Raw genomic sequence first — 20,881 nt, forward strand, 5'->3', positions numbered from 1 at the left:
TACATTTCACAAAAACCTAGGTTATAGAAGCCGATACTAGCAAGCAGCTAGGGAACAAGAGTGTCAATGATTAAATCATGTTACGTAAGCCTCTTTATTTATGGATTTTAAAGTCTCTAGTTAGCTTTGAATTCAAGCTAAGATAACTTGAGATCCAAGCACACACTTTCTTAGTTTAAAAGAAATTCTTATTAGGAATTAATGTACGTATGTGAGAAGTACTCCTTGAAATTTCACAGAAGGATATACACTATGACCAAGGATTCTGAAATTGTGTACAATGATGGTTCATGTTGGAAAGTATGCTTATTGAACTTACAAGAATAAGTGATGTTTAACAACATTCAAGGAGCATCTATGTCTTCTGAAGTTTCAGGAGAAAAACCCGTACGTACACTTGTTTATAAAGGAATACCTCAAGTGTATATTTCTCAAGTTTGGAAAAACAAAAAGTAGAGGAGTCATTTCCAAAAGCAACCACTTAACACAAATAGGAGATCCAAGGATTCTAATGTGGGTTCTGAAACCTTCCAAGGAAAGTTGAGCTTCCTCTCAATGTCAATGACATTGATAAGATGCAAAACGGTCTACTGAGTTGTGGTACACTCTGTAATTAAGAAGAGAGTGCATTAACTCAGAAAGTAAGGCAACCTAAATTTGAGAGTTTTGTCCGGTAGAACATTCTGGAGGACGTCAGAAGATCTTTACCCCTTTTGACATGTTAAGTTTGAATATCAACATTTAATTAGATCAACATTCTAAGAGCACAAATTCCATACTAGCTTTTTAGGTAAAAAATCACATGGATCATGTTCTCGTCTGTTGTTTAGGAGTCAGATAGGCAGGTAAAACTCTACATAATATCATAACATGTGTTGATACCCACACCGATTCATTACCTTTTAGACATACTATCAGCGATGTGATAACACCAAGTTAAAGGATGACTTACAATTAAAGGCGCACAAAAGATAATAATAATAAATAATTTCTTAATCATTAAAACATTCCACTCAATTAGTCACATAACCATTTGAGGGTTGATGCATCTCTTCTGAGCAAGGGCTCAACTGAGGGAGATGTCAATTTTTTATCTTCCTTTTTATGTCATGGAAATGGATATATATATATATATATATATATATATATATTGTACACTCTTACGAAAAATCTCCTAGTTAGATACATAAAATATCCCATCATAACTGCAAGGAAGAAGAAATTGCCTACATTTATTGTGCGATCCTCCCAGTTGTTAAGAAGGAGGAGTCACAAGGCAACACAATCAGGTTGTGTTGTGATGAGCATGTTGTGGCTCATCATGGATTATGAAATCTTTTTCCTTAATTCTTTGTTTGACTTTCACTATACCATATTTAATCCTGCTTGACTTTGTGGAAGAACTGTAGTTAAGAGAAGCAGTATAGTTACCTGAAATAACCACTTGCTTCGCCTTTTTGATGCCATGTCTTAACCTGTTAATGAGAGATTTATGCTCATATTTTTTTTTCTATATTTTTTATTAATACTGTAGATTCATTAGGGATTTTGTTGAATTCCGAGACAGTGCAACTGTGATGCTGAATCACATAGGAGGTATTCTTCATAAAAAAATTCGTTTTTTAACGAAATCCTTTTTCGTGTCACTCAACTTGAGAATGACAACACCTTTGAGAATATGATGCCAGGATTTTTGTAAATCAAGAATTCTCTTACTCTCAAGTCGTGATAAACAATTATTTGAAGAATGTCTTGTTATCCTGCAATAATGACAAGACTCTTTACTGTCGCTGGATATATGGAAAGGAATTTCCATAATGTGAATATTTTTTTTTGATTGTTTATTGCATTGTTTTAGAGCATGACCTTCCTTACCATACAAAGAAAGATTTTCCTGATATCTAACGGATTAAATTCTGCCATTCTTGAGAGGTGCATTCACCGCTTTAAGAGGTATTGGATATTTCTTGTTATTGGAGGACTGAGTATTCAGAAGGCTCATATTCCTAACGAATCATGTGGAGAAACAAGAGAAGGGATCATTCACTTGACCACAAAGTGGTTTCAGTATATATATATATAAATATATATTTTTTTTCCATGTCCTCAATCTTTGAAAGTGCTTGAATAAGATCTTCTCATGATTCGTTGAGTTTCATTCTCAAGAGTTTTTCTATTTCATTAATTTCCTCTAGTATTTTTTTGAGAATATTAGTACTTCATTATTTCGATTGAAGTAGTTCATCAAGAAGATTGATTCTGCCCAGAAGATTAGAAAAAAATATCCTTCATCAGAACAAGAGTCAGCAATTATACTTATTTTTACAATAAGTTTATAGTAAGAGTTAATGATCCTTTTGTGCAGCTATCTTCTGAGGCAGCATAAAGGTATGCTGCCTCAGAAGCATGTACAATGAATCTTTCCTTGGTAAACTACTTTGAATCATTAGTAATAGGTTAATTTGGACTGCTTATAAACACAAACTTATTAGGTTTATGGTGTTTTCCCGCTATGATACCAATTAAAAAAGACAGGGTACCACCACCAATTTTTTCGTTTGGGAACATGTATGGACAAAACCTAAAACAATCACAAAAAGTCAAAGCAAAGACCCTTGAATAAGATTGTATATAGAGATTTTCTATTTCTCTTCCACAATCAATATGTTTAGACTAGAAGTCCGTGTACTTGATTGTGTATAAAATTTCTTGGACGATAACAAAAATAAATATCCAAGATCAATCTAGTCGTATCCAAATTAAAAGGATCCGAATTCAAACAAGTATGAGAGTTGCAATCTGTCTTTCGAGATATGAATTCAACAAGAGCGAGTCTTATTTTTTATCTTAATTAATAAGGACTTAAAATATAAAGATTGATCATGTGCTACTTATGTTATTCCTATTATAAAGATAAAACAATATAATGCAACAAAAAAAACAAGACACAAGAAGTTTTGTTAACGAGGAAAACTGTACTTGTAGAAAAACCCCAAGATCTCGTCCAGCTTTGAACACTATACTGTATTAAACCGCTACAGACACTAGCCTACTATCAGACTAGAATATAATTGAGACGGAATAAACCTCCAGGTAATTCAATTGCAGTCGTGTTATTTACCCCTCTTGAACCTCGCAATATGATGTACAATTGATTCCCCTGGACGATGTCTTTACAGCCTAATAGTTGCTTCAACCTCAGTGAAGACTTTTATTAACAATCTTTTTCTAACGAAAAAGCCTATTTTAATTTCCCTTTGGGTTTGTAAATATGTTTGCAGTAGAAAAAGTCAGAAACGTCACGAATTCGTAACACTTATGCTCGGTTAGCTAAGAAGCCTGGATTACTAACCACCTCTCAAGAGCAATCCAAACAAATCAAAAGATAATTTAGATATCTATCTTGAGGAATCGTAAAATCTGAGACGAAGGTAACTTTGCGATTTCTATTTATCTCGTTCCTGATCTAATATTACAAAAACCTCAAAGATCACTAAGAACAAGATATGGATACACGAACTATCAGGTAAAAGATAGTTTGACCGAGATGCACGGATCCCTAGGTGAACTAGAATGTAGTAAACGAGGAACCTAGATTATAGAGGACGAATCTACCAAGCAACTAGACACAAGAGTGCGAAGGATTAAGAAATCATGTTATATAAATCTCCTTATTTATGGATTTTCAAGGCTCTAGGTAGCTCTGAATTCAAGCTAAGATAAATTGAGTCCAAGCAAATATTTTCTCAGATGAATTTCGTAATAGGAATTCATCTAAGTATGTGAAAAATACGTTTTGAAATTGCATAGAAGAATATATACTATGGTCTAGGATTCTGGAATTGGGTACAAAGAACTTACAAGCACACATGGTGTTTATTTACACTTAAGATTTAAACCATGATTCACAAGCTCAATAAATCTTGTGAAGAAAAGTTGTCATATAAGTGTTTATAGAGTTGTAACAAAGCCGAACATATTTGTAAAACAGTTCGTGAGCTTCTGCTTAAATCAGAACTGGGTAGGTACGTATAACGGGTATGCATACCTATGGACAGTCCACAAACCCAAGCTTTAAGGGTACCCGTACTGGGTATATATACCTTGGAAGTTCGCAAACTCATATCATAAGGGTACGTGTACTGGGTATGCGTACCTCTCCCATTCTCGAATTCATATCAATAGGGTGCGTGTACCGGGTATGCATACTTATCCTGTTAGTTGACTTCAGATATTCTGAAAATTCTATATAAATAATTTTAAATATCCCCAATATCCATAGATAATATATATCATTACTTGGAAAATTTCCAAATGATCAACTTGAAACTAAATAGTTCATGAACAATAAATTTTTCTTAACCAAAATTGTTAAGGATCTAAGAACATTTAATGCTTGAATCATATTTTGAGATATTTATCAAGACAAGCTTGATTCGATATTTCTTCTTTGTAATATTAAACCTATTAAAATCATATGACATAATCTCATAAGATAGAACGGTAAATGCCATGAGTAAATAGGATGGGTCAGTCTTCACATACATCTTTGTTGATGAAGTTCTCACAAATATCTTCATTTGTTCATCAGTCTTCAATCTTCGAGGGTTATTCTCTGTAATGTCTGATACTCAGCTACCATACTCTAACCCTAGTCTGAGACGTAAATTTTAGTAAACTTGAAATGAAGATATATTTTGTTCATCTAACATTGATAACAAGCTTGAGATGCCAAAAATTACGATTTCGGCCGAGCAATGCTCTAACCCTTAGCATTTCCTTGACAACTTCAACGGGTTCATTCATGCTTTGGATCAATGCTTGTCCCCTCCACCGAGGAAGTACAAGTCGTAGTGCACCCAAGTAAGCCATAGCTAAAGAAATTATTTTTAAGAATGTAAGTCGGGCGACGTTGACGAAAGTTAAATCTAAGTTTATCTCACTTTCTGGAGTTCTTGTTTTTAATCATATCCGTTGAATATAAAGTTTAATTCTATGATTCATGGTTATTAATTCTTTGTAATATTAAACCTACTAGAATCATATGATATAATCTCATAAGATAGAACGGTAAATGCCTTGAGTAAATAGGATGGTTCAATCTTCACATACATCTTTGTTGATGAAGTTATCAAAAATATCTTCATTTTTTCATCAATATTCAATCTTCGAGGGTTATTCTCTGTGGTGTCTGGTACTCAGCTACCATACTCTAACCCTAGTCTGAGACGTAAATTTTAGTAGACTTTAAATGAAGATATATCTTGTTCATCTAACATTGATAACAATCTTGAGATGCCAAAAATTACGAGTTCGGCCGAGCAATTCTCTAACCCTTAGCATTTCCTTGACAACTTCAACGGGTTCATTCATGCTTGGGATCAATGCTTGTCCCCTCCACCGAGGAAGTACAATTCGTAGTGCACCCAAGTAAGCCATAACTAAAACAATTATTTTTAAGAATGTAAGTCGGGCGACGTTGACGAAAGTTAAATCTAAGTTTATATCACTTTCTGGAGTTCTTGATCATTAATTTTAAGTGTTTTTAATCCTATCCGTTGAATATAAAGTTTAATTCTATGATTCATGGTTATTAATTCTTTGTAATATTAAATCTACTAAAATTATATGACATAATCTCATAAGATAGAACGGTAAATGCCATGAGTAAATATGATGGGTCAGTCTTCACATACATCTTTGTTGATGAAGTTCTCACAAATATCTTCATTTGTTCATCAGTCTTCAATCTTCGAGGGTTATTCTCTGTGATGTATGATACTCAGCTACCATACTCTAACCCTAGTCTGAGACGTAAATTTTAGTAGACTTGAAATTAAGATATATTTTGTTCATCTAACATTGATAACAAGCTTCAGATGCTAAAAATTACGAGTTCGGACGAGCAATGCTCTAACCCTTGGCATTTCCTTGACAACTTCAACGGGTTCATTCATGCTTGGGATCAATGCTTGTCCCCTCCACCGAGGAAGTACAATTCGTAGTGCACCCAAGTAAGCCATAGCTAAAACAATTATTTTTAAGAATGTAAGTCGGACGACGTTGACGAAAGTTAAATCTAAGTTTATCTAACTTTCTGGAGTTCTTAATCATTAATTTTAAGTGTTTTTAATCCTATCCGTTGAATATAAAGTTTAATTCTATGATTCGTGGTTATTAATTCTGTTGTTTCATTTTCTTTATCATGGATTATTTTGAATCTAGGATTTACTGTGAAAGCTGTAGATTCAGATATAATTTTAATTTTTCGGATATGGATGTTTCTGGATTACCTTTTGATGGTAAAAAAGGTAATGATCCATCAGTATGTCTTCCAGATGATCTTGTTGATGAGTGCATTTATGAATGGAGATACAATCTCATAGGTAAACAAGATTTTCAGAAATTAAAGTTAGAAGATAAATAAAAAACTTGAAAGAACAATGCAAACTTAGGGGTAAATGTCTTTTAGTGTTCCCAGTTAATAATAGTTTCCTTGATATTAAACTTGATAGTAGTGAAGAAGATAAGGATTATGTGTGGAAAGAGAGATCATGCAACGAGCATGATGAAATTGGAGGGTTCGAGATTGAGAACCAAATTTCTAACCAGAGAATCAAAAGATATCTACTACATTTATGCGTGTAAGATTTTCGGGTATGAGTTTAGAGTACTCGGATGAGAAGGTGGTTATGGACGTTAGGAAAGGAATATGAAATCATATTCAGGTTGATGATGCAACGTTGAAAAAAGTATTTGAGCTCTATGCTAATATGTTGGTGGAAATGGACTTTGCAAACCCCATAATCATATTCAGGTTGATGATGCAACGTTGAAGAAAGTATTTGAGCTCTATGCTAATATGTTGGTGGAAATGGACTTTGCAAACCCCATTCCTGATAAGATTTGGATAAAATCTAAGTTGAGAAATTGTTATCTACTTCCAAAATTTTGTAACAATTGTCGAATTATGGGGCATACCGTTTCTGAATGGAGGGATATAAGAAAATTTTAGAAGAGTGCTAAATAGGTGGAAGGTATTGTTGATTCTGATATGGTTTATGCTAGAACAAGAAGAAGAAGAAGAAGAAAAAATAAAATCAATAGAGTAGTGATGAATTTTTGGAGGAACGTGAAATTCGTTTATAGCATGTGCAAAGTGAGGTTATGGTGGGTAAGAAAATAGAAAAGGACTTTGTTGTGGATAATGGCTGAATAAGTGAAGAAATATCTTCAATTAAGACGACATGAACTTTTCTCATTTGTGTCGCTTCCCTTGATCCCTTCTCGCGTCGATACTCAACAATTTCATGGTCTAGAAGATGGAGAAGAAGTTGTACATCTCAGTTAGCTTCTTTTGATGCCGTGATAATTAGCTCTAAGTCGTCTCCATCTGAACGAGTTCTTGGATCAATTAGATTTCTGAACGGCTATTTGAACAAAAAATTGAAAAGTTTGTCGGAAATTCTAGATGATCCTAAAAAGATTTCAGGAGCCATCCTCATGGAGTCTATATCCACAGTGATACTGAGATTTCATTCGTAAAAAAATAATCCACAAATTGTGTTTGATAATTTTGTAGATGATCATAAACACCTTAACATAGAGCAAGTTTATTGGTAATGTTTTTCTCCTTTTCTTATGATTCTGAGTGGTTCGTAATTTCCCATTTTTATGGCAGTATTCTCTCAAATTGAATCATCTTTCGTCGAAGTTCTTGTGATTCCATGTTTTCTCTTTATTTCCCTTACTAAACTACCTTTAATTTGGATTATAAGCTCTTTTTCAGCGGTAATCACTTGCACATAACTTGTGTTTTCTTCTTAATATGTAATCAATCTTTGCTCATGAAAAATAAAAATAATTATTTCCAAAGCTTCCAAATTCGAATAGGTTCCTGTGCCTGGTCAGAAACTATTGTGCTCGCGCAGTCCAACAAAGAGACGAAGTAGTGGTGCCTACATCTTTGAATTTCAGGAGTCGGGATCCGACGCATCCAGCAGAGCGAAGCAAGGTTCCATTCTTTTCGGCGACATCATTCCGCATTATCGGCGAGTGATGTTCCACAATCCCATTCAAGGGTCGGGAGGGTCTCTTAACGCCATCTTTTTTCTTCTCGTCAGAGTTATTTCACAAAGACTTTCCATGGGAAGGAAGAAGGGGGAACACACTCGACGATTTGTGAGTGGAGATAAAAAAACATCGTTTAATTGGGGCCCCAAAAAACAATTAGCCAAAAATCATAACGGGGTTCCAAAATTTAGTGAAATGTCTATTTTGCCCGTTCCTAATAATGAAAATTAAAAACCTATTAATCCTTAACCCTATGCCCCAATTCATTTTCATTTCTAAACCCAAAAAAAAAATCAATTCCATCTTCTTTCTCGCCCCTCCATCACGACTCCATTAACGATTCCAAGATTTTTTTTCTTCACCCGATTAGAATGTTTTTTTTTCTTCACCCGATTAGAAAGTAAGTGAACTAAAACTTACTGATCTCCTTCCTATTTGCGTTTGATTTGATGTTTTGTTTGTAAAACTCGGTTTTTAACTGAAAAATAGCAGTTACAAAATAAGAATCGTCAACCTCGATAGTTATATACCCTAACGATTTTTCATATGCATGTTATTTGTATGAAAAATCGTTGAAGTCTAAGGTGTAGGAGATAACGACCCATTTTTCTGGGTTTTAAGATTTTCCACCCTAGAATAGAGTCGTCAATGTATTATAGAACCAATTGACGATCCTACTCTTACGACTCCTCTTTATACAGTAACGACTATATATGACCAAAAACTACCTCTTTGTCTAAAAAATGGAAGGATCGTCATCTTAATTCAGTAGAATCGTCATTGTGTATTTAAGAATCGTCACCAGTATAACAATGAGTCGTCATTTGGTATGTTAGGGTCATTAGCGGTTAAGATTTCTTGATGACGACCCTTATTGCAGAGTCGTTTATGTATAAAGAAAAAATGGTAACGACTCTTTTGTTAGAGTCGTTATGCTATAAAATAATACCTTGACGATTTTTCATAACCTGCAAAAGTTGCAGTTTTGAGTCGTCAACCTTTGTGACAATACATTGACGACATTACAGAGTCGGCATGGAATAGACCCCCGACATTGACGACTCTTTCTCTGAGTTGTGACATGATGTCCATGATTCGACCACTTAAAGCACCATCTAGACAATTTCCCTCTAAAACCTCTTCTTCTTCTCAACTCACAAAAAGTACACAAACTTAACTTAACCAATTATTTAACACTAATTATTTAGGGAAAGTTTAGCCATTTAAAAAAATTGGATAAGGAGTAACTAAATTTAGGTTTTGATGATCTTTTTTGTCCTGTAGTGTGAGGCTTCTAATTGTTTTTGGGTTTTTGAGTTTACCCCCTACATAAATTAGTAATCTGGCTTTGCCCCCTAAATTACTAATAGTATCATCTTTCCCCCCTAAAACCAAATTTTGGACTGAAATACCCTTAATATTTGGTAAACCCCATTAGATCTTCAATTATCCAGTAACATTACATCTGGACTTTTTCTCTTTCGCATCTCTGTACCAACAACAAAATGTGCTCAACTTGATTAAATTTAGCCTCTTCTCGATCTTAACATTTGCCTGGGTTCATATGCGTAACTATTTGAACTTTGAACAAACCGTGATTATCCCGCCTTTGGGAATCCAATAACAAAAAAAAACACAAGGCATAATAGATCTAACTATCTAACAGCACTCGTTTCCGAAGGATTATTATCGGAAAGAGCAGAAGAGAGGCCATACCTTGCATGTGTGCATCTTTATTGGCCTTTCTTACTATCATGTATACCACATTTCTCATCAATTAAGTGTCTCATTATTAACCCTTGTAGCTTTAATGGAAGCTTCTGCTCTAAAGCTATCATATAATTCCATAAACTGAAAATGTGTCATTTGTCAAAATATTTTTAAAACACGGTTTTAATGGACGAATTAGTATGGATGAAATGGACACAAAATTTTTTTTAGCAAGAATGAAACTGGATTCATCTTGTCTTAAACTTAAAAAAGAACAGGGATGAAACTGGATACATCCTGATATAAATTAAAAATAAGAAAAAGTATTTGAAAATGGGTAGGATAAAACTGTTTACATCCTAGCTATTTTTACATTCTTGTCCATTTAAAGAGTATCAAAATTTATATATTTTTTTCACGCAAAAATTGTTGATTTTGGTCTTTTAAACCAATTTTATGTTCCATAAACCACTAATGAACAGGCTTTCCGATCTTCAATGAATATTATATAATTGCTAATATCTTGGTCAGTTGAGATAATCATGCCAAACTAGTTTTAAACAACCTCCCAAAATGCATTAGCAAGTACGATGGTCGAAGAAACATATGGGAACTACAAAGAATAATTTAACTGGTAGGGGTATTTCAGTCAAGAAATAAAATTTAGGGGGGGAGTTGATACTATTTACAAACTAGGGGGTAAAGATAGATCACTAATTTTTTTAGGGGGAAAACACAAAACCCCATTGTTTTTTGGGCCCAATTAAACGAGGATAAAAAAATGACTACCTTGCCTTCTATACTTGGAAATTTAGAATACGATGTAAATGAAGTGTAAGTTCCAAATGAAGTTGGAATTATAGAGGAGTAAATAACCATTCCTTGCCTTTCATAGAACTCGTCAGTCACTTGAAATCTCTACTTCAAAAATCAGCCACACTACACAACTTTTCCTTCAAAACCCTAGGTTATTTCTTCTTCGCCGTCGATCGGAAATCGAGAGTTCTGAGTTTCCCAGATTTTTAACATTTTATGTATCGAGAGTTCTGAGTTCTGTAGATTTTCTGTAAATGAAGGTCATGATCAGCTTAATCGGGGCAACAACAAAAACACGAATGGCTTACAGACATTTTTTATGGAAATTCCGAGGTGGAAGAAGAACATCAGTAGTGTCAAGCATTCCAGAAGAGATACAAAATGACATCCTCTTAAGATTACCCGTGAAATCCCTATTAGCTTGTAAGTGTGCTTGCAAGAACTGGTATGCCCTAATTTCAACCTCTGATTTCATTAATTCCCATGTTACTATTCAGAAAAATAACCCTATTCTCATGCTTAAAGATGACAGTATTCACCTTTACTCCATAGGTTTTGATTCATTACCATCATCATCCTCATCCGTCTGTGAAATTAAAGATAATGTTATTATAATGGATCACCCACTCAAATATGTTGGTTTCCTAACAGAATGTTCTTCACGTAGTTGTATTGGATTCCTGGGCTCAAGTAATGGTCTAATTTGCATATGGTTGCTTTGTTTTTGTTATCAACCAATTGGATTTAGGGAATCGTTCTGTCTTTGGAACCCAGCCACAAGAGAATATAAAGAATTACCCGAATCACCAATTGGACTTAATAGAGGCAATGTTTGCATGCATGGCTTTGGTTATGATCACAAGACTGATGATTACAAGTTGGCAATAGGTGTAGAAGCTCCTGGAAGCAAGGATACTACTCTAGTCCAAGTCTATACTTTAGCATCAAGTTTATGGAAAACTGAGAAAACCATTCCTTATCGGCTTCTTTGTATGCATATGTCTGGGGTACTTGTTAATGGAAACCTTCATTGGTTAGCGCTTGGTCAATACAACTTTTTATTACTCTCTTTGGATATCAGTGATGAGAATTTCAAAGAAATGCAACTACCAAGAGAAATCCCGGAGTTGAATAAGGATATGTGTCTAGGTGTGCTGCAAGGGTGCCTTTGCTTACTTGTCAGCTCAGATGTTAATGGTGTTAAGAATTATTCTGAAGTATGGGAGATGCTGGATTATGGAGTTCGGGAATCTTGGACTAAGCGTCATGTCATCGCCCATGAGAGTATTATCAATAAACAAAAGTATTTTAGGCTTGTGCAGTCTTTTAAGAACGACGAGTTTCTACTCTTGAGTGATGATATTCTGGTTTTGTATGACCCAAAACATGGAAGTGCTAGAGAACTAAAAATCGACAATGTTCCATTCAGGAACGCCGAGACTTATTTTGAAAGCTTAGTTTCTTTGAACTCGGGTACTTACGAGGTGGGAGGATATGAGAGTTTGACTGACGTATTAGCCCGAGTAAGAAACAATAGAAAAAGGAGAAGACTCATGTTTTTGATTTATGTATTGGTATTAAGCTGTGTAGTTTATTTTTGTATGTAGTTAATTTTAACTGAATTATATAAGTACTCATGCTTGATGCAGCTGTTGTTTAATGCTACTACCCGTGTTAGTTATGTAAGAGGAAGATCTACTTTGAATATTCAGTTTATTTATGTGTCTAGGGAATATGCATTTTGTCAATCTTTCTCTTTTTGAAGAGTCCCTTCTTTCCAATTAATGAATACAGTGATGGCCGCTCTTCTTTTTCTTGAACGACTAATGTGTGAGACATTGGTTTTCTTTTTCACATGTAAAATAATTGAAATAAACTGAATATAAGTCAATTCTGCTGCATATTATCACATATGCTTCGAGTTATCGATCCACTTGAGACTGTAAGCATATTATCACATATGCTTCGAGTTATCGATCCACTTGATACTGTAAGCAAACGTTGTACATAGTTTGATATGGATGTTGACAAAGCATTTATAATGTGCTTCTGCCTGGGTAACATATTCCTATAGTTTTTTGTTTGCTGTTTTTGTTACTGCAGTCATCTCTGAAACATTCACTACACATCGGCTCGAAGCTCTGCTGGTGCAGTTGCTCACATGCCCTTGATCCAATTTCTCGTGCCCCAAATCATGAATCTCAGGGAGCAGCTTAAGGATTCCTGGAAGGTATTTAATATGGTTATTTTTTTCACTTGTACAGGAAAAGCAAGATAATAGAGAGGCACAAAAATCATACTACCGCAGTTTAGTTGATGGGACACTTCCTAGTTAGATCACCCAGTTTATTTAGGGTCAGTAGAATGGCCTCCCTATGTGATTTAAACATCACGTACTACAGGTGTCAATATGTCTAGATCGTGTGATCTGGTGCAATCCAGAGATTTGTATCTGCTGTGCTTCAATTTTTTTTTTTTTTTGAATGTTTAAGATTTCAAATATCTTCTGCAATTCACTCTGTTTCACACTTTAACATCTAGCTGCCGACTTACAAGTTGAACACCACTTTCATGATCTATATTATCAAATTGCTCGGTTTACTGTTATTCTTAAAGGTTACCTCTGAGAGTTGGAACTATCTCTTGTACAGGTTAGCTTCAGGGTTCAGTATCCCCACAACTCTGAAAACATTTCAAGAGAGGACCGCAGGGAATTTAAGCAAACTAGATATGGTAATAATTGGTCATACTCGCACTATGAATGTTGTTTGCCATCCATCTATCTGTCTTACTTAGTGGTAATGGGTTCCTCATGTTCGATGAATCAGAAAAACAGCATATTTGATGTTAGAATTTTCCTACAATGAAACTTTAACAACATTACAAAGGTTGTTTTCTTATCTACTTTTAACTGCCCTACCAAGTCTGACTAAGATTAAAACTTAGCTTATGCATGGGTTGGAGTATATATATTGACATAGGCTAAAGAGGTTCAGTTGCTTACTGGAATATGATTCCTCATTCGTAAGATTATGATTATTTGTATTCCTGCTACAAGTCTCCATGACCATAACATTATTGTTTATTCTGGGCACACTACACCCCCCGGTATTTTGATTAAACTTAGCATCCACTTTTGAGATGCTAATGAAATCTCTGATATTGCCAGCCTGTCGGATGTCTTGATAGATGCAGCATCAGTCCTAGGTGGTGAAGTGACACTAAAAATTCTTCTCATGAAGCTTGTTGAGGCGAGGAGTCTATTTCCTTAATGAATTAAATTTATGCAGTCCTGAAATAGATTCTATAAAAACTTTCAATTTCCTACTGTTTGAATGCCCTTTACTTTTGATTTTATCAGGCCAGTCACAGCTTTAGAAGTGATGAAACTTTGGATTGGCGCACTTCAGTGGCTTCTCTATCTTGTATTCGAGCTATATCAAGTACTGCTTCAGGTGTGGTCACGAACTCCAGAAGTCTCTTGTAATTTTTGCCTGTCTGAGTACCTATTTTCCTACATGGTTGAAATATCAAACAAACATAACCTTTCGCACTAGAGATACGATAGACATGCCTAATTTAGAAGCAGTCTCTTTTCTAGTTTAAAACCGAAGTACCTTTCTCTAATGAAGCCTAACCTACTATCTATTTGTTGCTTAATAATCCAAAATCCTTATGCGCCGTAAGTCTTTACCTATGGAGTGCTCAAAGGTTGGGCTTTGCCCTCACCTATCTTAGATAATCATCACATGGGAGGTTGAGCCATGTATTATGGAATCTATGCGCTTCCACTTTCTCTGTATCATTTATATTTACATGATCTTTGACTCTTTGTTCAATTTCATAGCTGAAAGACAAGTATGTTTACAATATATTGTTAACTGGTGATAATGTTTTCTAACAGGTAATGGCGTTTCTTCAAAAACTCCCTCTTCGACCTCAATTACTTCAAACAGGTTTAAATTGAAAAATATCACTAGTTTTTATTCTGACGCCTGTTGTCTTGTGGTTGATTTGTTTTCCGTTTAGCACCCTCATCAGTGGGCTTGACAATCGGAGCATATTCAAAACGGCTTGATGCTTCATCAAATGGGCTCCTGGTTTTGCCTTCAGTGATAGAGATTCTCATGAGTGGCATGAGTCACTAACGATCCTATTCTTTTTGGGATTTCTACTTATCATGCGGAGATGAAGCATCCATTGAAGCAGAGAGAAATCGAAGGCTACAAATACTTAGTTCATCTTATAAGTCACTTGTATCTCTGGTGTGTTAAATTTTTTTCGTTCAGATGTTTTACGATTTCAAATATACTTCCACTCTGTTTCACTCTTTAACATCTAGCAGCCGACTTACAAGTTGAACACCACTTTCATCTTATGTATTATCAAATGCTTGGTTTTCTGTTATTCTTAAAGCTTACCTCTGATAATTGAAGTATCTCTCGTACAGGTTAGCCTCAGGGTTCAGTATCCCCATGATTCTGAAAACATTTCAAGAGAGGATCGCAGGGAATTTAAGCAAACAAGATATGGTAATAATTGGTCATACTCACACTACGGATGTTGTTTGCCATTCATCTATCTGTTTGTACTTAGTAGTAATGGGATCTTCATGTTCTGTGAATCAGAACAACATGTTTGATGTTAGATTTTCCTACAACGAAACTGTAATGATTGTACGAAGGTTGTTTTGTTATCTACTTTTAAATGCATTAACAAGCCTTACTAACTTTAAAACTTAGATTATGCACGGGTTGGAGAATAATTCATGGATCTAGGCTAAAGAGGTTCAGTTGCTTACTGAAATATGATTCCTCACTCCAATAATTAAAATTATTTTTGCTGTATTTCTGCTACAGTTCCCTGTGACTATACAGCATTGGATATTCTGAGCACACAACACCCACGGCATTCATATTAATTATTTTGATAAAACTTGGCATCCACCTTTGAGACGCTAATAGAATCTCTGATATTGCCAGCTGTCGCAGAGTCTTGATAGATGCAGCATCAGTTCTAGGTGGTGAAGTGACACTAAAAATTCTTTACATGAAGCTTGTTGAGGCGAGGAGTCTATTTCCTTAACGAAGTAGATATATGCGTATATGCATTCATAAGTTATGCTGTCCTTAAAAAGGTTCTATAAAAACTTTCAATTTCCTACTGTTTAATTACCCTTTCACTTTTGATTTTATCAGGCCGCTCAGAGCTGTAGAAGTGATGAAACTTGGGTCTGGCGCCCTTCAGAAGCTTCTCTATACTGTATCCGAGCTATATCAAGTTAGTAATGCCTCAGGTGTGGTTACGAACTTCAAAAATCTCCTGTAATTTCTGCCTGCTTTAGTACCTATTTTCCTACTTGGTTGAAATGTCAAACAAACATAATCTTTTGCACTAGAGATACGCCCAGAATGACTAATTTAGAAGCAGTCTCTTTTCTACTTTAAAGCCAAAGCACTTTTCTCTAATGAAGCCTAAACTACTATCTTCCTGATGCTTTTTAATAACTCTAAAATCCTTGTGCCGTGTAGCAGTGCAAGTCTTGACCTTTGAAGTGCTCAAAGGTTGGGCTTTACACTATCCTATCTTAGATTTTATAAAATTCACAGAGCTTTGTCATTAGGATAGGTTTATGTGACTGTTATGTTGTCATATTCTGACATATGTCGTCTTTTATTTGACTTATTTTCCGTGTGACACCCTTATCAGTGTGCTTGACAATTGGAGCATATTCAAAATGGCTTGATGCTTCACCAAATGGACTGCTGGTTTTGCCTTTAGTGATAGAGATTCTCATGAGTGGCATGAGTGGCTCTGAAGATTCTGCAGCAGCTGCAGCTTTGGCCTTTAGGCACATTTGTGATGGTAAATGTTCTTCTCTTTTTCAAATCTAGTTGTTTGTAAGCACATACTCGTAGAAAGACGACAAATATATCCAATGCTCTTACTTCAACATTTTCTGTGTTCATTGGTTTCCTGAAGTGTTTTAACTTTACTCCGTTCAGCATCAATTATTTTGTACTTGATCTAGGATCATCTAGAGCTGTTCTGTGTTTGCAGTTGTATGATATGCCAAAGATGCGTAAATCAGTTTATCTTATTGACTTGACTGGTAATTTACAGCAGCTTTTACCGTTGGTCTTATTTTCTCTGACCGTGACTGTGTTGTAAATCTCTGTGGCAGGACTTTACAGCCAGACCAGACATAGCTGAAAGCTGGGATACTGCAGCTATGTCACTTTGGATAATGTGGATCATACATTTCTTTGTTATTTTTGAGACGTTGATAGAGAAGTTAATGCATTTCTTTGCTAATTTAGCTGCTTACTAAGAGTCTAACAGGATTTTAGAAATTCAGCAAAAAGCAAAATATAAATCCCTGTTGGTTGAGTGGTAATACGTTAAATAGACATCACATTCCATGATACAATGAAACTCTCTCTTATGAAATTAGAATCCGTTGGTTCAAACTCCAAATATAATCACTATATTTCAGGTTACATACACCGCGCTTGAGTGGGCCAAAGAAACCATTTCATTGATTCCATCAAGCTTTGTCAGAAGCAGCATCTGGAGCTGATATTGCATGGAGGGCACATCTCGAGTCTCCATACGAGTCGGCCTTATATCTTATGAAAAACATAAGGTTACTAGAATGTCTGATCATAACACGGAGTTGCGCAACGACACACTTTGAGCTGCGGTGCAAGTCAGAGTTCTTGTTAGAACGATTTTTTGGGCACTAGCCCATTTTGGTGGGGGACTACTAAGTGATAAAATATCTACCCTATAGCTTTAAGGGGTGTCCTAAAGTCTGAAAATGACTAACCTATCCTTAACCTATATATATAACCACCTCCTCCCATCACCACCACACACACATATATATATATATAACCACCTCCTCCCATCACCACCGCCACCTACCACCACCGACCACCTCAAACCACCACCACCGCCACCTATATATATATAGCTTAATTTAAATCATTAACAAAATTAAAATTAAAATTAAAATCAAAATTATAACAAACCCATTATTTGTCATTCGTTTTTGGTTGAAGAATGAAAAGTAATTATCAAAATGAGTTGAAAATGGAAGATGCAGAGAGAAGTTCGGCGAGGAAATCTGTGAATTTTTTTTTTCGAACTAGTCGAACTCAACTTTAATGGAGTTTTTTTCTTTCAGAGAAAAGTTCGGTTATGTCGCAATTTTTTTTCCTAGCCGAACTTTGAGTTCGATTACTCCACAATTTTTTTCATTTGTTTTTCCCAGCCGAACTTTTAGTGTTACGTCGCAATTTTTTTTCTCCTAACCGAACTTTTCTCTGAAAGAAAAAACTCCATTGAAACTAAGTTCGGCTAACTGTGTTTTTAGAAATATTAGCCCAACTACACTTGCAGATGAGTTCGGCTACCTATTCTTCAAACGTCATAACCGAGCTTTGTTAACCAAACCGAAATCAATTTGTAAATTGTTCATTTTTAGGAATGTTTTGGCCAATTCAAGCATCATTAACTAAATTTGAAGTATCCGTGAGTACCCAGAACATCATACTCTTGTTCTGGCTCTTAAAGAAAAAGATCTAACTTTTTTTCTTCCAAAACCCTCATCTTCATTATCATCTTCTTCTTCTCCCTCTCAATAATTCTTCTTTTGAAAAAAATCAAATCAAGAGTTTACTCTCAATAATCAATAATTAACTCACTAATAATTTTATCACCAAGGATAAATTTGATATTAAGAAAAAACTTAGATAAAGGGTGACTCAATTCTACTTCAAATATCCACCCCAAAAAAAACGAGTAGTCTCCCACCAAAATGGGCTAGTGCCCAAAAAATCGTTTTTCTTGTTATTACGTGTATCCATCTTATTAAAACCAGGCCTAGTTAAAAAAAACAGGACTCAAGTGCAAATCAAAGTGCTTCGCCTAAATATCACACATGATTAGGTTCGGCTCATAATGACATTTTTAAAAAAGCCGAACTAGTTGGTTCGGCTCATAATAATAACACTTTCAGCTTGCCGAATTATTCATTAGTTGTCAATATACAGTGGGTTCGGCTTATATATTAAGACGAACATATTCCAGACTCGTCGAACCTTAGTGAAAAAACACAAACTTTTTATGATTTTAAGCTACAAAAGTGAGATTAAACATAAGATAGAAGTGTACCCTCCTCATCCATTGAATCAAATACAAGCTTTTTTCTCATTTTCTCCTTCTCCTTCTCCAAAAAAATCTAACCTTTGTTTTCTTACTCAAAAATTTCCATTACACAAATTTATAACTAAATAATCTTAAAACTAATCATTAATCATTAATCACTAATCAAAAATTATTTTAGCTAATCATTAGTATTAACACTAATACTAAAATGACAAATTTGCCATTAATTTTTTTTTTTTGATTAAGGGGTTTCTGATTTTGTTATTTCACATTTTTTTTGTCTTTATTAGATATACCTAATAAGATTCCTGTATGCTTAAAATCATAGTTCTTCTTTTTTCTTACATGTGAAAAACACTAAAACATCAAATCTGCACAAGAATGCTTAATCTAAACACGGTTACGTTTTCAATGAGCAGCGATCATCTTAAATACTCAAGAAGTCTTACTTGAGATTAAATGCTCAAGAAATAAAGTCTTCTCAAAGAAAATTAATGATGTTCACTAGTACTAAAGTCTTTTTCTTTGCACATTAAGTCGTATCCGTATTAACACTCTACGAAGACCTGCTTAATCAAAACAGTAAGTGTTGCAAGTAATCACCCAATCCCTATTAAAGCTTTTGAAATTTCTCGTTTTAGATTGTGTCTAATGAAGAGTCAGTCATGTAATGTTATTGGCTCTTCTACGTTCTTGCCACACCACACGTTATTTTTATTTATTTTTAAACTCACATTTTTCAAATTTCATACTGTAAAATATGGCCAACTTTGATGTTCATTTTTGATAACATGAAAGAAATTACGGTTTAACTTCTCTATGTGATCAACTTTTAAGCACACCATTTATTTCCTGGGTCAACTTCTCTGTGTGCTCAGTCTTTATTTTTTTCGTAGAAAATATGAGTTTAAACCATAGGTGAGAATAAGTAAGATAAAATCTTTTAGAGATATATTTTGGAAATAATACCGTATCTCTTATTTACTCCATTTTTCAATAGTTATCTAATACACAACTGTTACTTGGTTGACAAGAAACAATCAATTTTTCGCAAACTAGTAGTTGGGTCATGGCGAGTAGTTGTGTACTGAGTGGTAACAGCAGTAGAAATATATAAATCCATAAGCCAAAGAATCTCAACAAGTTAAAAGAAGTATGTATCAACAAAACAAATATCTCTAACCTAACCTATAAACGTTGACAAAATACTTTGAAAAAAAAAAACACTAAGAAAAATTAATGGAATTGACCTATGTAAACAGAGTTAAACCTAAATACGGCTTCGTGGTACTCTGATGATGATGATGATCTTCGGAGTCTAGTTCTTCTTCGTAAGAACAAGGAGGACCTAAGTTCAGATCCAAACACAGACGTTTATCATTGTGCACAGCATAATACTTTCTTTTCAACGTTTTTGGTTCCGGCGTTTGCGGAAGGAGAGGCAGCGATAATCTGGGTTCCTCGGCAAGAGGACTACTACTGTGTGGAAGAAGAGGCAACGAAAATAGTTGTTCTTCTTCTGGTGGCAGAGATGAAGGTGGTGAAAGTGAAAGTGATCGTGATGGTGATTCTTTGCTAGTGTTGTTTCTATGCCTTCTCATATGGCCTCCTAGAGCTTGACCAATCGCATACCCTTTTCCACATATCGAGCACTCATGTAAAGCTGATGATGACTTTGATGATGATGACAATCTCCCATCCATATTTGAATAACCATCTCCTTTAACCAGTCGAAGTTTCTTGTGACTCGCTCTATGCCCACCAAGTGCTTGAAACGACGAAAATCCTTTTCCGCAGGTTTTACATTCAAAAACCCTACTCGCCGTAGACTGCTGCTGCTCAGTGCTTTCGGTATTCAACCTACTCGCCGTAGACGGCTGCTCAGTGCTATTCATCTTCATACTGCTATCGTTAGTCAAAGAGAAAACTTTTATATATAGAAGATTGGGTTATTTAGGTCGGTTTCTGGAAGTGTGAAGAGTAAGATTCTAGATATATACCATAAAAAGGAAATCTCACACTTTGTTTCTTGTACGGTGTTGAGTACTAGCAAAAATATACGGTGTTTTGTACTGTTTGTTCTACTTCCATATATACACAGTTCTAGTTT

General features: G+C 35.0%; 3 protein-coding genes across 4 annotated transcripts in view; 2 read left to right on the plus strand and 1 right to left on the minus strand.

The window, feature by feature from the left end:
- The window catches only part of LOC113317236 (transportin MOS14-like), a 41,712-nt gene extending 24,696 nt beyond the window's left edge, over positions 1 to 17,016 (plus strand). Inside the window, exon 25 of the mRNA XM_026565375.1 lies at positions 16,784 to 17,016. Coding sequence (XP_026421160.1) covers positions 16,784 to 16,930 — 147 coding nt within the window. The 3' untranslated portion in view covers positions 16,931 to 17,016. The remainder of the gene's footprint in view (positions 1 to 16,783) is intronic.
- On the plus strand, positions 10,698 to 14,574 carry LOC113317237 (F-box protein CPR1-like). 2 transcript variants are annotated; one of them, XM_026565376.1, is made up of 4 exons: positions 10,698 to 12,829; positions 13,251 to 13,332; positions 13,961 to 14,054; positions 14,504 to 14,574. In XM_026565376.1, exon 1 carries the CDS (start codon positions 10,854 to 10,856, stop codon positions 12,204 to 12,206), a length of 1,353 nt encoding a protein of 450 aa, XP_026421161.1. In that variant the 5' UTR covers positions 10,698 to 10,853; the 3' UTR covers positions 12,207 to 12,829; positions 13,251 to 13,332; positions 13,961 to 14,054; positions 14,504 to 14,574. The 2 variants fall into 2 exon arrangements, with proteins under 2 accessions (XP_026421161.1, XP_026421162.1); XM_026565377.1 differs by lacking the exons at positions 13,961 to 14,054; positions 14,504 to 14,574 and adding an exon at positions 13,769 to 13,935.
- A 3,005-nt stretch (positions 17,017 to 20,021) lies between the features above and the next one.
- On the minus strand, positions 20,022 to 20,666 carry LOC113315456 (zinc finger protein ZAT1-like). The gene has a single exon (XM_026563731.1). It carries the CDS (start codon positions 20,664 to 20,666, stop codon positions 20,022 to 20,024), a length of 645 nt encoding a protein of 214 aa, XP_026419516.1.
- Positions 20,667 to 20,881: the final 215 nt, after the last annotated feature.

This window comes from Papaver somniferum, chromosome 10, assembly GCF_003573695.1.
Source record: "Papaver somniferum cultivar HN1 chromosome 10, ASM357369v1, whole genome shotgun sequence".
NCBI lineage: Eukaryota > Viridiplantae > Streptophyta > Magnoliopsida > Ranunculales > Papaveraceae > Papaver > Papaver somniferum.

What these genes read in the sequence shown, in the direction of transcription:
- LOC113317237 (XM_026565376.1), top strand. Translation starts at nt 10,854, where the DNA reads ATGAAGGTCATGATCAGCTTAATCGGGGCAACAACAAAAACACGAATG.
- LOC113315456 (XM_026563731.1), bottom strand. Translation starts at nt 20,666, where the DNA reads ATGAATAGCACTGAGCAGCCGTCTACGGCGAGTAGGTTGAATACCGAA.